The sequence below is a fragment of the Centruroides vittatus genome, unplaced genomic scaffold (genome assembly GCF_030686945.1).
Source record: "Centruroides vittatus isolate TY-2023 unplaced genomic scaffold, ASM3068694v2 contig_474, whole genome shotgun sequence".
NCBI lineage: Eukaryota > Metazoa > Arthropoda > Arachnida > Scorpiones > Buthidae > Centruroides > Centruroides vittatus.
The window spans coordinates 2,134,949-2,149,397 of record NW_027122266.1 but is presented as its reverse complement, the minus strand read 5'-3'; the positions used below and the strand labels follow the sequence as shown (position 1 = coordinate 2,149,397).

Sequence of the window (14,449 nt, the reverse complement as noted above, 5' to 3'; positions counted from 1 at the left end):
CTATATGAAATCTCTTGACAGTTTTTCTCCAAATATCTTCCCTTGTTTTAATTTTAATGTATTTTTGATTTACATTTTTCTTATTTCTTTTATTTCATCTTTTGTTTGTTGTATGTTCTAATACTTTTGAATTTGACCAATGTTCTATGATTTAAAAATACTATTGTGATGAAAAAGTATTGGGAATGGTTCATTTAAACTGTATGCATGCAACAGACACAATCATCATATTTTTGTTGTTTGATACAACTTTCATTGACATTTAGCAGCAATACATATGTCATTGTCTGTTTTTGATTGCAAATAAATGTTTGTTTTATGTTTAAAGAATTTTTGTGCTTGCAAGTTTTCAAATGTTGAGTATCATTGAGCAAAGAACATGCATTAAATTTCATTTTTGCAATAGAATTATTGCTACAAAAATGTTGGAAATGTTGCAAAAAGCCTTTGGTGACAATAGTCCATCAAAAAACAGAGTTTTCAAGTAGTACAAGATGTTCAAGGAAGGCAGAGAACATGTTGAAAGTTAACCACACACTGTTAGATCATCCACTTCAACTAATGAACACCACATTGCTGAAGTCAGAAATTTGGTGCTCGATTATTGTTTAACAATTAGAGATGATGTTTGGATCTTGTTAAGTAATTTTAAAAGATGATTTGGGCTTGTGGTGCATCACTTCTTGAATCCCAAAATGTTGAATTTTTTCCAAAAACAATAACGTATTTGAGTGGCCAAATAAATGCTTTTTCAAGATGAATTGTTCTTAAAATGCATCATTATGGGTGATGAAATATGAATCTATGCTTTTGAAACCGAAACAGCTCAAGTGAATGGCACTCAAATGATAAAGTGGGATCAAAAAGATCATGTCAAAGTCAGTCAAAAATCAAGGTTTTGTTGCCTGTTTGATTGTCATGATGTTGTGCATCATAAATTGTTTCCAATGGTTGCTTCATGCAAACACTTTATGAATTTCATAGAAAACGTTCTGATTTGTCGCAAGAAAACTCACTGATTTTGTACCACAATAATGCACCTGCACTTGTTTGTGGATTTTTGGTCAGAAATTCAAAAAATACAGTTCTGCAAGCTCTGTATTCACCTGATATGGCTCCATTGACTTTTCCTGTTTTTCCCATCTTAAATTTCCACTTCATTGTAATCATTTTGAGTTGATTGATGTCATAAAACAAAATTCATTGCAAGTCCTGAAGGGGTTTCACAGAAATGACTTTAAAGCATGTTTTTGAGGATTGGAAAAATGTTGGCATAAGTGCATTGCAATGGAGGGATTAATTTGAAGGGGATGAAATAAATTTTGATGAATAAATTCAAATTATGTGTGTTATTGAATCATTCCCAATACCTTTTGATCACAGGAGTATTATGTATTATTTTTTTGCTCTTTTACACAAGTTAATGTTTGATTAAGAACAACCTTAGGAAAGCTTTTAAACATGGCTGAATAAATTTCAGTTGGGATTTCAAAGATGTATTTGTTACTGGAACATAATAAATATAGATGATATACATTATAATAAATTAAACTTTTTATAGTTTATAAATTTTTATACACAATAAAAATGTAAAAAACAAGTTAATATAATTGAATGATATGATTGCTATTTTGGAATGTCATCAATGATTCAATTAATCTCAATCATGTCCCCTAACAAACATTTAATTTAAATAAAAACATATTTTGCTTTTATTTGACAGTGAATGCAATTTTTATATTTTAAAAATAAATTTATTTTGCTAAATGCTTTTAATTAGATGTTCTTATTTTATTTTTATGTTAATTTTATAATGATGGTTATTATTCTTTTACAGTATATTTTTAATGATATTTTAAATTAATTCTAAATTTACAATTGTAATAGTGATTTTTTAATAACTTTTATGCCATGAAAGAAGTGTTTTTATAACCTATTAACCTAATATTAACCTAAATCAGAGCTTTTTTAAAATGTCAATAAAACATAGATTTAGCATAAACTAAGCATATAATAAAATTTCACACCCAGTTGCTTTTCTTAAACATAGAGTCTGTAACTTATGTTGCAATGACTTGCACTCAGCTGATATTTCATTCCAATACACCTAGACTACTCACATTTGTGAAAACACACAATTCAGGGAAAAACAACTAAGAACTATTGTGGATAAAGCTAGGTCCCACAAATCCCGTAGAATGTAAAATACATGAATTATTGGCCATACATCTGCAAGGTTATGAATTTATGATCCACAAAAACTAGTTTATAAGTTAAACTAAATAGCATTAGTTGATGATGAATGTATCATAATGTTAAATTTTCAGTCACTAAACCCCTCCATATACTGGCTGGATGGCCAAGCGGACAACGTGGCAGCCTACTGCTCTGGGGGACCCTGGTTTGAATCCAAACAGGCTGAAATATCCCCTGAAATTTTTCGGGGCAGTCATCCAACCAGATATGTCGGGCCCCATCCCTCACCACCGGGCTGCCCCATTGTGGACCTGGCCAAGCCTATAATGGGCTTGCTAAAAAGAGGCCCTCTTAGTGCCCACAGGGTAGAAAGAGTTTTAAAAAAATCCCTATGTATATATAGAACCATGTTTTTGCACATTGAGAGATTTTTTATTAAGAGGTAAGATAGGGTGGTTTGCATCATCAGGGTATTTTAGAAATAGCACACATTTTATGCTAATACAATGGTTTTTAAATTCAACAACAGTATGTATATACAACAATGGGGCATTCCAATGAGTAGCCCCCTTTCAGAGAACTTGTGCAAATTGGTCATACATAATCTAGGAAGCAAAATAATACCAGAATATGCCCAAAACATCCAAAACATAACATTATAAAATAGATACATAGACAATATCCTCATTATTTGGTCAAATAAACCAGATATAAATCTCTTTTTCAACAGAGTTAACATGAATCTGTATGGCCTTATCCTAAAAATGGAACACATCTGTCCATTTTTGGATAATAAAATAAAATTTAAAGAAGGGGCATACATACCAATGTATATTATAAATCAGAATAATTCCTTTATTCATTCTGGCATTCAAATGATTGATTTAGATATAAAGTAGCTGCTTTTAGATCATGAGTTAGAAGGGCATTTATCCATTGCACAAATATTTGAGAATACGATCATAGAGTTTATTCACATAAAGAAAATAGCAACAGTACATGGATACTCAATAAAACTTACAGAAAATTTAGCAAAAAAATACAGTCAAGCCTGTTTTTATGCGGGGGATAGGGACCGCATTAAAAAAAACGCATAAAAAGAAATCGCACGAAACTTCACGAATGGCTGTAAAAAATAGTTTTCGCAACACAATTAAAAAAATATTTTTTTTTATGCGGTGAATAGGGAACGCATAAAAAAAGTCTCACGTAGAAAATAACTCAAAACCGTACGAAATAGAATTTATTGACAACAGATGTCAGCACTTGACTGCATCGTCTGGTCTATCGTCTGTTTTACATATTTTTGTCCAGGTGGTGTTTTGTTGACTTAAAAAGCAAATTATTTCATTTTTCGCATATTCATGCAATAATATTACTATAATAAGTGCATTTATGCTATAATAAGTTTATTTAGCTATAATAAGTCAACGTAAGACATGACGAATCGCATGAGACTAGTCGCCAACTATACCGCACAAATTAAAAATTCGCATTAAAAAAAATCGCACAAATAAAAATCGCACATAAAAAGAGCGCATAAAAACAGGTTTGACTGTATATGTATGACAAGGTACCATCCCAGGAGAAAAAAGATACCCCAGCTGGGTCTAGAAACAATAGTAGAATAATACAAGAGCCTGAAATCAATATATAAAAAAATTACACATAAGGGAAGAATGGATCTAGCATATAAAAGGGGCAGCACAGTATGCCAAATGCTACAAAATGACAAAGATACTATAGATTGGGCCAAAGCTCCTGGAATTTATGGCGTACTGTTAACAGATAACAATTTGACAAGGATTTAATTTACATAGGAGCCACAAACATATTTCTTAACAGCAGGATTAAAGAACACAAATATGATATTGAGAGAGAGAAACAAACAACAATTCTATCCATATATGTCTTGGAACCAGGAATTGAAACTAAACTGGAGCAAGCAGCATTAATTTAAAAATGTTTTAGTAGAGAAGAAACTGAAGTTTTAGACATGTTAGAGATATTTAAAATGGCGTTGAAGGAGTATATTAATATATGGGGTGCCAATTCATTAACTTGTGCTGGGAAAGCTTTCTAATGTAGCCTGAGAAAAAAAAAAAGATTATTACAATAACTTAATTTAATGATGGGGTATTAATATAAAATTGTGTAAAATATATTAGTGATAAAGTGTATAAGTTCATACATTTCAAAATACAGGTACTCCTCACTTTACGACCTATCTGCTTAACGGCCACTCGCACTTATGACCAATTGAGTCTCAACCTGCAATTCGGGGAATCCCCTTTCTCAGCTTGAGTGTCGGTCAGTGGCGAATGGTGACATGCGCACTAAGCATATTATAATAGGCTTGCATGTACTATAATAGGCTAATAGCATACTATAATAATCTTTTTATGAATAAATTTGAAGTTTGTTGCATAATTTGTATAATTTTACAATGATCCTGTATTCTTTGTGCAAGCTCCTTGCTTATCAACCAGTTTGCTTAACGACGTAGTTGTTTGAATGGAACTCGGTCATAAAGGGAGGAGTACCTGTAGTTTAAATTTTGAATTGAGTTTGAATGTAGAATGCTATAGAATAAGCATTCTAAACAGAATGCATTTGTAACTGATCTGAAGCAGGGCAGTTCAAAGCAAGCTGTTCAAAAATAATTGTCTTTGTTAATGTTCTACTGGAATAAAGCAAAGGTTACCTAGGTGATTAATATTTGTACATTTTTCCAGTTTGATTTTCTTTCTTTTTAATTGGTATTCATTGTATTTTAAAATTCCAATTAATGTATTCATTATTAATAACTAAATGTAATCTAACCATAATGCATAATCATTTTTAACAAAAATTTTATTTTCAGTATCCTATTTTCCTGATTCTAATATTCCCCTTTTACTTGGACTTTTATTGTCTCCAAAATTATGTGTATGTAGTATTGACATATTTTTGGAAGATCCCTAAAATATATCAAAAATTGCTAAATTCCTTTTCTGCTACCGTCCCAATTAAGCATTTAAATTATGTATTAATTTATTTGTTTGGTTTCCATTCTTTGAGATATGGCCCAATAAAGCGGCTGCCCCAATTAATTGGTGGCCAAATTAAATGGAATTGACTGTATTACTTTGCTTGTATAGACTTGGTGCAGTACATGTCTCTCCCATTACTTTGGCTTTGGATTTAGTTTAGAACAGTTCTGTTCTTTTGAACTACAGGTAACCCCCGTATAACACGGTGCTTTTATAGCACGAATTCACTCTAACACGGTTCAAGAATTGGGTAAAAACCTTCATACAACACGAAATGTAATAAAAACTATTAAAAGCGAATTTATCTAATTTGAAATTAGGGAAATCCTCATACAACAATTCAATAAACGTGATAAAGCTTTTAAGTGCAAAAGATACATCATTTGACATTTTTCATTTTAGCACGTATGTACTATCAGATTTTCCTGCATAATTTTCATGAACTATTAGTATTTAAGTACAGTATGTAAATTTTATTTTCCCACCTTCTGTCAATACACGTGGTCCTTCTCAAAACTTGTTTCAGTGTTGCCAGATCTCGACGCTTCTGCTTTTGGTGTTGTTTAATTTATATTAATATGTATCACTTCTTAAGAAAATTTTAATAAAGATATTTATTTTAATTATGAAAATATAATAACATGTTTTTTAATTTTTGGAACCTAACCCCCTTTTCATACTAGTTCTTTGTTTCGTATAACACGGATTCGCATAACAAGGCAATTTTTTGGAACATAACTTCCATGTTATACAGGAGTTACCTGTATATCAAGCCAAGTGAATTATGTTTAGCGGATGGGATCTCATATGAAGCTAAGTTTAAGTGGATAGTTGTCTTTTATGAAAAAGTTTGGACAAAAGTTTGATATGGCAGAAAGCAATGTCCAGATATAGAAACAGCATTAGCAGACTATTTTAGTATGCAAAGTACCATAAAAGAAATTTAGTGGAGCTCAAAAAGCTCCACTAAATTTCTTTTATGGTACTTTGGAAGACATTCAGATTTGGATGAAATATTCTAGAGTTTATGAAAAAGAGAAGAAAGAATACTCTGCCTGTAACTTATGATCTAATAAGGAGGAAAAACATTGAATTTGCACATGCTCTGAACATACCACAGCATACCACCTTTAAAGTCGGTTGTGGCCTGGAAAGTATGTTTCATGAGATATAGGAGCTTGTCCCTACAACCGTCAGAAACTGCTAGCAGATTTTGAGAACAGATTGTTAAGATTCCATTGTTATGTGATTATGGTTATACTTTGAAATGTAAAAAAGGAAAATATTGAATGATCAAAGTGTCAAATGTACAAAATGAAAATTTGTATACTTTATGACATTATTTTTATGTCATATTTCCATTAATTTTGTTTTATCAGATGTCATTAAATCACAGTACAGGTACACTCAAGTTACTCAAAAAAGTATATGGAAAAATAAAAATCAAGTTTAAGTCATTTTATTCGACTTTACATTCGTCTGCCACAAATATTGAAGTCGTAATATCACTAGAAAAGCATTAAAAGCACATAAAATCATATTAAAATATGTACATTTACAGTAAATGTTAATATAATCATCATAAATCCTAGAGAATGAAACATGAAAACATCTGTGTTTCTGTGTTATCATCTTATTTAGCGATCTTTAAGTGCTCGTTATTGGCATTTTCCACCGTAGTTTCAACTTACGTCACCTCTCCTGGAACCAATTACCGACGTAAGGCGAGGTATACCTGTAATTTACTACATGTAAACAAAATATTTAGGGAAAAAAAAATCTTGTTTTAGTATATGTTATTGCATTCAATATGGTACTGTAATTTAAAATAATGCAATAATAGTTAACATAATTTATTTGATCACATGCATTGACATAAAAAATGAATACAAAGATTATTAATTAAGCAAAGCAAATTAATAATTATGATACTTTATTAACTCTTAATTGCATTAGTAGGATCTGCTGTCCCATATGAAACAAAAGATTAATGCAAAACATAGGATTACATTCTAGAAGTTAGCAAAAGTTTACTATTGTTTTTTGTAATCAATAATTAATTAACAATTACAATTAAAAGCACTGTATTACACATTAATATTAATTTTAGGTAAACTAAGGCATTTTCTTTTTACAAAGTATTGCCATCATCTCAGTTTTTTGTTGATCTTGATCAGAAGTATCAGAAACATTTTCATATTTTTTACTTTTTTCATAAAAATTTTTTATGGATGATGAAATAAAAATATGTTATTAATCAAAAAAATTGTTCTAGCAGGTCGCATTTGTTCAGTCAAGTACCAAGATACGACCATATTTTGCTTGTCATTTTACAAATAATTACTTACCTACAGTTTTAAAAAGTTTAATAGCATTTTTAATCACATTTATTTAAAAATGCTTATTCTTTGTATTTAGTAAAGTTTATTTAATCTATAAAAACAAAAAACAGTGGGTCTTAAAGACGACACCTGGTTGATAGGAAAGCTAGGACCAGGAAGAAAAAAACTATATCGATTTTTATTAAAGTAAACCTGACATAAGGCACAAAACAGTTTGAAAATTTCAATAATCTAAAATCCGTGAGCAAATTTGAGACAACACACATGCTTGCTTGAATAAAAAAATCAAATGATGGAGTTTACACTTAAAAATTATGAAATTTTGTTAGTGGATTTTTGAAACCATGTTAGAGTGAAAGTAGAAGTCGTATTGTGTGGGGATATCCCCAATTTTCAAACCATGTTAGAGCGAAACTGTGTTTTAAAAGTACTAAGTTGTATGTGGCAAACCTGTAAATAAATAGAAATTATAGTTGTAAAAACAAATTAATTTGTAATAAATTAGAGTTCTCTAATAATTTCACATAAGTTCTGATTATTTTAATGAAAATACCAATTAAATGATTTATTTTTGACTAATAATAGACTATATGCTCCATCGATGTGGAGAGTATTTATGATATTAAAAGTTTCCTTAAAAGTATATTTCCATAACTTAAATAGATATAACTATCTTAAGTATTAATACAGAAGAGTCACAAGTTATCAACATAGTGAAGCAACAAATAACCAAATTTTACACACTGGATTCAACAACAATCAAATAAAAATAATTTTTTTCTATTACACCTACATTATACCGAACATGTTTTTTTTATTTAACAAGTTTATTTTATTTATTTTTTTTTTTGCTTAAGTAAAAATCCTTTTTTGATCACACTTAATAAATAACACTGCACCAAAATATTACTGACCAAATCTTGTTTTAATAAAAAAAATATTATCTGTATATTTTTATTAATCAAAATATAGCATAAAACTAGCTGAATGATCACATACACTTATCAAATAATAATTTTGCATAGTAATGAAGTAACAATTAAATAATCAACTAAATGTTAGTCTATTAATATTCTGCAAATTAAACTTTTACCTAATTTATATACTGTATATAATGAATTTTTTTCTCTTATTATAAATTTGTTGTTACTATTATAAATATATTTTTAAACATATTATATAATTAAATGACTATTATTAATTTAAATTTTTACAATCATAAATAATTTTAAATCATTAAATACAATTTTTTCTCATTACAGGTTGAAGTTAAACCTTATGTTTTAGATGATCAAATGTGTGATGAATGCCAGGGAGCTCGCTGTAGTGGCAAGTTTGCTCCATTCTTCTGCGCCAATGTTACATGTCTACAGTACTACTGTGAACATTGTTGGGCAACCATTCATTCACGGCCAGGTCGTGAATTTCATAAGCCTTTAGTAAAAGAAGGGGCAGATCGACCTCGTGCTGTACCTTTTCGATGGTGTTAGACACTAAAATTAAAAATTGTTGTTATAAAAAATTGCTGCTGAAAAAATAAGGCTCTTCATCACTGATATTTGCAAATAGCCTTTAAAAATATTCCTAGCTGAAAGATAGGAAAAGAATTGTTCTGTTCTTATCATATGGTGATATAATAATACTGATTGGATAATGATTAATATAATTATTTAAGCTGATGATCATGAAGCACATTCTAACTATTGACTTCTTTTACTAGTCACCTTAAAATAGTGCCAGCAGTACAAAATTAGCTTCTGAGGTTGAAGATTGTTGCCTTGGAAGTTCCCTACACTTTAGTAAAATTGTTGCCAGATAGATGTATTCATTAATGCTTTAATATTCACAAAACAAATTCAAAAAAATTTGTCACCTGAGCAATAATTATAGCCTTACCATTGATATATATTTCTCAAATTAAAAAAATATATATATATAAAAAATAGAAAATTGCCATCTTAAAATCAATTTCTATCTTAAAATTATTATTAATCTAGCAATCTACATGGCATTTTTCATTTAGGCATTCAAAATATTCACACAATGATAGAACATAATTTAAGTATTATAATATATTTAAATGAATTGATCTTGCCAACCAGTGGCAAATGTTTTTTGGTACCTTATTAATTATTACCACATTCAAACTATTTACTCTCAGAAAATGAATGCTGGTCTTTTTAAACAAGATGTTATATAGTTTCTTAAATAAATTTTAATTTAATTCTATTTTTAAGAGAAAAAATATTATATAAAAATAAATTTTTGCCAATTATTTTTTAAATATTTCACATTTAGGTTTTTGTTATTCTTTGAAAACAGTTTTTAAAAATAATTTAGATATATTTATATACATATAAACAGTGGAAAGTGAATGTATGTTGAGTTTTTGTGGTTTGATTTTTATTTTATTTTATGTTTTTAATTGTCTCTTGAAAACTATGAGAATATAAATTCTGTGCGCATCACATTGTATTATTTCTTAAAATTCATCAACATATATTAACATTTTTAAATATAGTTATTTAATAATTTTTCTAAAAATATAGCATCTAATATTTGATGATATTCTCCTAGGTTACAAGAGACAAATATTTATTTTCATTTGTTGTAAATTTGAAATGTGCATATAAATTATTTTACAGACTTTTTCTGTAAAACTAAGAATATAAACATAAGCACTATTTGTTATTTTAAAAAAAATGTAGTTATTTCTGGTTGTGTAGCAGTGGGTCATACATGCCTGTAGTTCCTAAGATATATAAAGAAAAAATATTCTTCCTCATTCTTAGTATATATGCTCAGGTTTTGAACTTCTCTGTATTGGTTAATTGCTGCATGCTTTGCTTTAAACCTTGTCATGTGTACAAGTACCGTTACGTCATGCATCCAAATCTCGCCAAAATGTTTCAAGGTAAACACCTTGTCTCTTTTTAATATGCTGTGTAACTGGTATTTATCACTTGGCAAAAGTTGTCACTCTTAGATGTATGGATAATCAGTGCACATCCTTGCTTATGTCTAATGCTAAACAATGAAAATTTTTTCATAGATTTTATTCCAAATACTTTATTTTATTGTATAGGGAGAAAGTAATAATATTAATAGTATACTCCACTTTAACTTTTTTGGTAAGATTTAAAATTATACTTCTAGTCTGTCAATGTATGAATTGTAGATATATATATATATATATTCCATTGTTTATTGCTATAATTGGTCTCATCTCTATGCACATAAACTATCTTGACTTTATTACTATTTTCTTTTTTATTTTTATTTTTATAGTAAATAAAATTATATATGTTTCTGGTAGCAGTAGGGACAATCAGAAATGTGATGTCAATCTAGTCATTAATATACCTTTAAAGTTAAATAGCTTATAGAATCATAAGTGTAAGTAAAAAAAACAAAAAACAAATATATATATATATTTAAAATCCTCTTACACCATTTTGTAGTACTGATTTATACAGAAGTTTCTCATAGAGATGTCATCGTTTTTTGTATTTTGGAAAACTTGTTACATTTTTGTTTATTGGTCATGTGGTAAATATTTAACATTTTTAATATAAAATAACAAACTTATTTATATATGCCTCCTGCATGTCAGTTTCACAAATTTTTTAGATGTTAAATATATATTTATATTTTTTTGTAATTTTGAAATTAAGGTTGGTTTTAAAGAAATACCCTTAGCATTATACCATTCCGTTCCAATATATTTATAGTATAAATGATATGAATTTATATAAAATACATAAATAAAAATATATATATATATATATACATGTACTGTATATATATTTAAAAAAAAATACAATCTTACATTTTCACTCCAATTCATATTCCAATATTTCAAGTAACAATCTGAAAATTATCTATATATGGTTCTGTTTGGAGTGAACCATGAATTTTTTTATTGATACCTCATCTTATGCCCGATTGATGGCACAATTCATTGTACAACAGCAACTCAAGTACAACGGATTTGATTGTATAGTAGTTGTTGGAAATTTGTCCATCATTTAAAAGCTCCAGATTTCAGGGAGCAGGTATCATTTTAAACTGTACCTGATTGTTAGCATGCCAGCTCAAGACAGTGAAACAACGACCACCATGCAAATGCTAAGCATATTTCAGACCACTTGATTGAAATGATTCACCTGCAGTTTTCATCCCTCCTTTGTATATCTAACATTGTTGCATCAATGTAGGGTTTTTCATATCTAAGCCAATATTTTCACAACAATTATTTTTCTTGATTGATATTCCTGTTGTTGTTTATAGCCCTTCCAGTGAAAATTAAGGGAATAAAAAAAGCATAAATTAATCCATATTTTTACTAATTAAAGCATCAAGAATTGCATAGCTATAGTCATTGTTTTAAACTACACAACACAAAATATACCAGACTTTGTAACACCAAAAAGTGACCAGTGTTGTGCCGAAATATATTTATATCTTACCGATGCTTTAATAATTAAAGATATGATTTTGGTCACTGGCTAAACATGTTAGCACTATGCCAAACACAGGCGTATACTTAAATATAGCACATATCAGCAGTCATATTTCTCTGCTGCTCAAAAATAAGGGGGTGTTAACAAATAAAAAATATATCTGTTACTACTGTGCAATATGATATGTGGTTCACTATTTAGAATATTATTCTTTTTTCTTTAAAATTTTTCTAGTCATCCTTAAATAGTTCAAAGTTATAAAATTAAAACTTTTTACCACTTTAATGGTTAAATGGAAAATTTTTGATGTTGTATAACTAAGTCTTAAATAGAATTATTAAAAATAACAGTATTATTGGGAATTTTATTATTTATTTATTTATAGTTTTTATTTGAAAAACAAACAATGTTCCCGTCTAGTCATTATTCTCAAATAATACGTTGATCTCACTAAAAATTTAGTGTTGTGCTACTTCTCCCATCCCTCAATAGTCAAGATGTGTGATGTGGCATTGTGAAATTTACGTATTAAAATCTAGTGCAAGTAAATTGGTAGGCTGAAAGCAAAATTTTTTGCATATGTACAGTAGTTCATGTCAAACAGTTAAATTTGCCTCAAAAAAGGTAGAGATTCTTGAAGTATGTATAACAGTAGGTAGGTGCCAAAAACATATATATATATATATGTGTGTGTGTGTGTGTGTATATATATATATTTATTTATTTAATAAAAAATTGGTTTATAAAATAAAATCTTCCACATTTTTCTGTATTCTGAAATTAAAACATTTTAGAACACTAATTCCTTTCTTTCCATAAATTATTTGAAACATATATACATAGATATATATATATATATATATATAAATTAAATGCTCCTTCTGCATTTTTAGGAAATGGTGAATTATTTGGCACTTGCATACAGGATATTGCTCAGGCACATGGTGATTGTCACTGTTTATCATTATGACTACACTTCATAAATGACTTTTTGGCATGATAATGTAGGTATAGTGGTAGTTATTGTTGAAATGAAACAATGATAAATATATATTGTACGATTAATTTATTTCGCCATGTGATGGTTTCATATGAATGTGGGTAAGAATTATTTTATTTTTATCATATATTATTATCTTTTGTCTAAAATGGACACAGAGAGCTTTTTAAACATTTTATTATAATAGAGCCCAAATACATCAGAATGAATATATCTTTTAATAAAAACCTTTGTATGTAATGTTACATTTCTCAAGGTTTATAATGTTTCACATTTTTGTATTTTTCTGACCGTTGTAGTATTTCTGGATGAAAAGTGAACATTTCTTGATAACCTGAATGTTAAAGCACAGTTTCACTATAGAAGGGAACTTTATTTTTTGTATGGTGCTACGCACGTGGTACTTTTGAAATATTTTGCATGCGTAGCTATCCCTGAAGCTGTTTGTGTGTAATGGAAACTATTTTGCTAGATGTTTGGGGACAACAGCCTGGGAATTTAAGAAAAACTTTAATCCATACAGTGCATAACTGTAACCATCCATGTGTTCTTTACGCTGCGGCAGTGAAAGTGTGCAATACGTAAGGTGCCTGTGTATGTACACACCCAGGTGAGGTAACGAATACCTCCAGTTGTCATTCCTATGTGTGATATGTAGTCCGCTACCGTTTGTATTAATGGCGGATCAATTACAATCCAGAGGTGCAATAGTATATTGAGAAATGTAGGAAATACATGTTGAAAGTAGATGGTTGTATAAAGAAATTGTCCTTACAAACTGTAAAAAAAATATAATGAGATTGTGTGCAACCATCTCATCAGGACTGTGAATCATTGTAAATGTATACAGTTAGTACTGGTTGACCAGGCTGGACAAATGGGGAATTAATAATAAATATAAAAAAGAAAACTGCTAATCTCTATTTTTCTTGATAAAATTAAACATAGATATGTAATTTTTGGCATTTTTGGTGTTGTTGAGAGCAGGTTGTGATAAGTGATACATTTTAAAAAAAAAAAAGAAAAAAAACTCAAAATGAGTATCTTTAATAAAAAAAATTTTTTAGTGTTCAACAGTAAAATGTCAAGTGACTTGTTTGAATTTGTTATATTGTAAAGAGAAAACTTTGTAATACATTAATATGTTTTTGTGCGTTTTTGTTATTTATGTATTGTATAATAGAATTACCTCATAATTGCAGAGTTTATAGTTTCTTATTTAAAAAAAAAAATAATAAAAAAAAATTGTCAGTATGGCAAGGATTTGTCTTTAAATATTTTGACAAGTCCCACACGGATGGTAAAGTTAGCACATCTAGTAAATTGACTGACAATGGATGAATTGTTTACCATTGCAGTCACTGTTTGTACATCATTTGTAACAGAGGAAAACCCTATTACTGTGTTCTTTAATTT

At 28.8% G+C, this 14,449-nt stretch overlaps 1 protein-coding gene across 2 annotated transcripts in view; it reads left to right on the top strand.

Moving 5' to 3' along the window:
• The window catches only part of LOC136977786 (cytoplasmic polyadenylation element-binding protein 2-like), a 173,168-nt gene extending 159,053 nt beyond the window's left edge, over positions 1-14,115 (top strand). For both annotated transcript variants that reach the window (XM_067273345.1, XM_067273346.1), the window contains one exon: positions 8,833-14,115. In XM_067273345.1, coding sequence (XP_067129446.1) covers positions 8,833-9,060 — 228 coding nt within the window. In that variant the 3' untranslated portion in view covers positions 9,061-14,115. The remainder of the gene's footprint in view (positions 1-8,832) is intronic.
• The last annotated feature ends 334 nt before the right edge of the window (positions 14,116-14,449 follow it).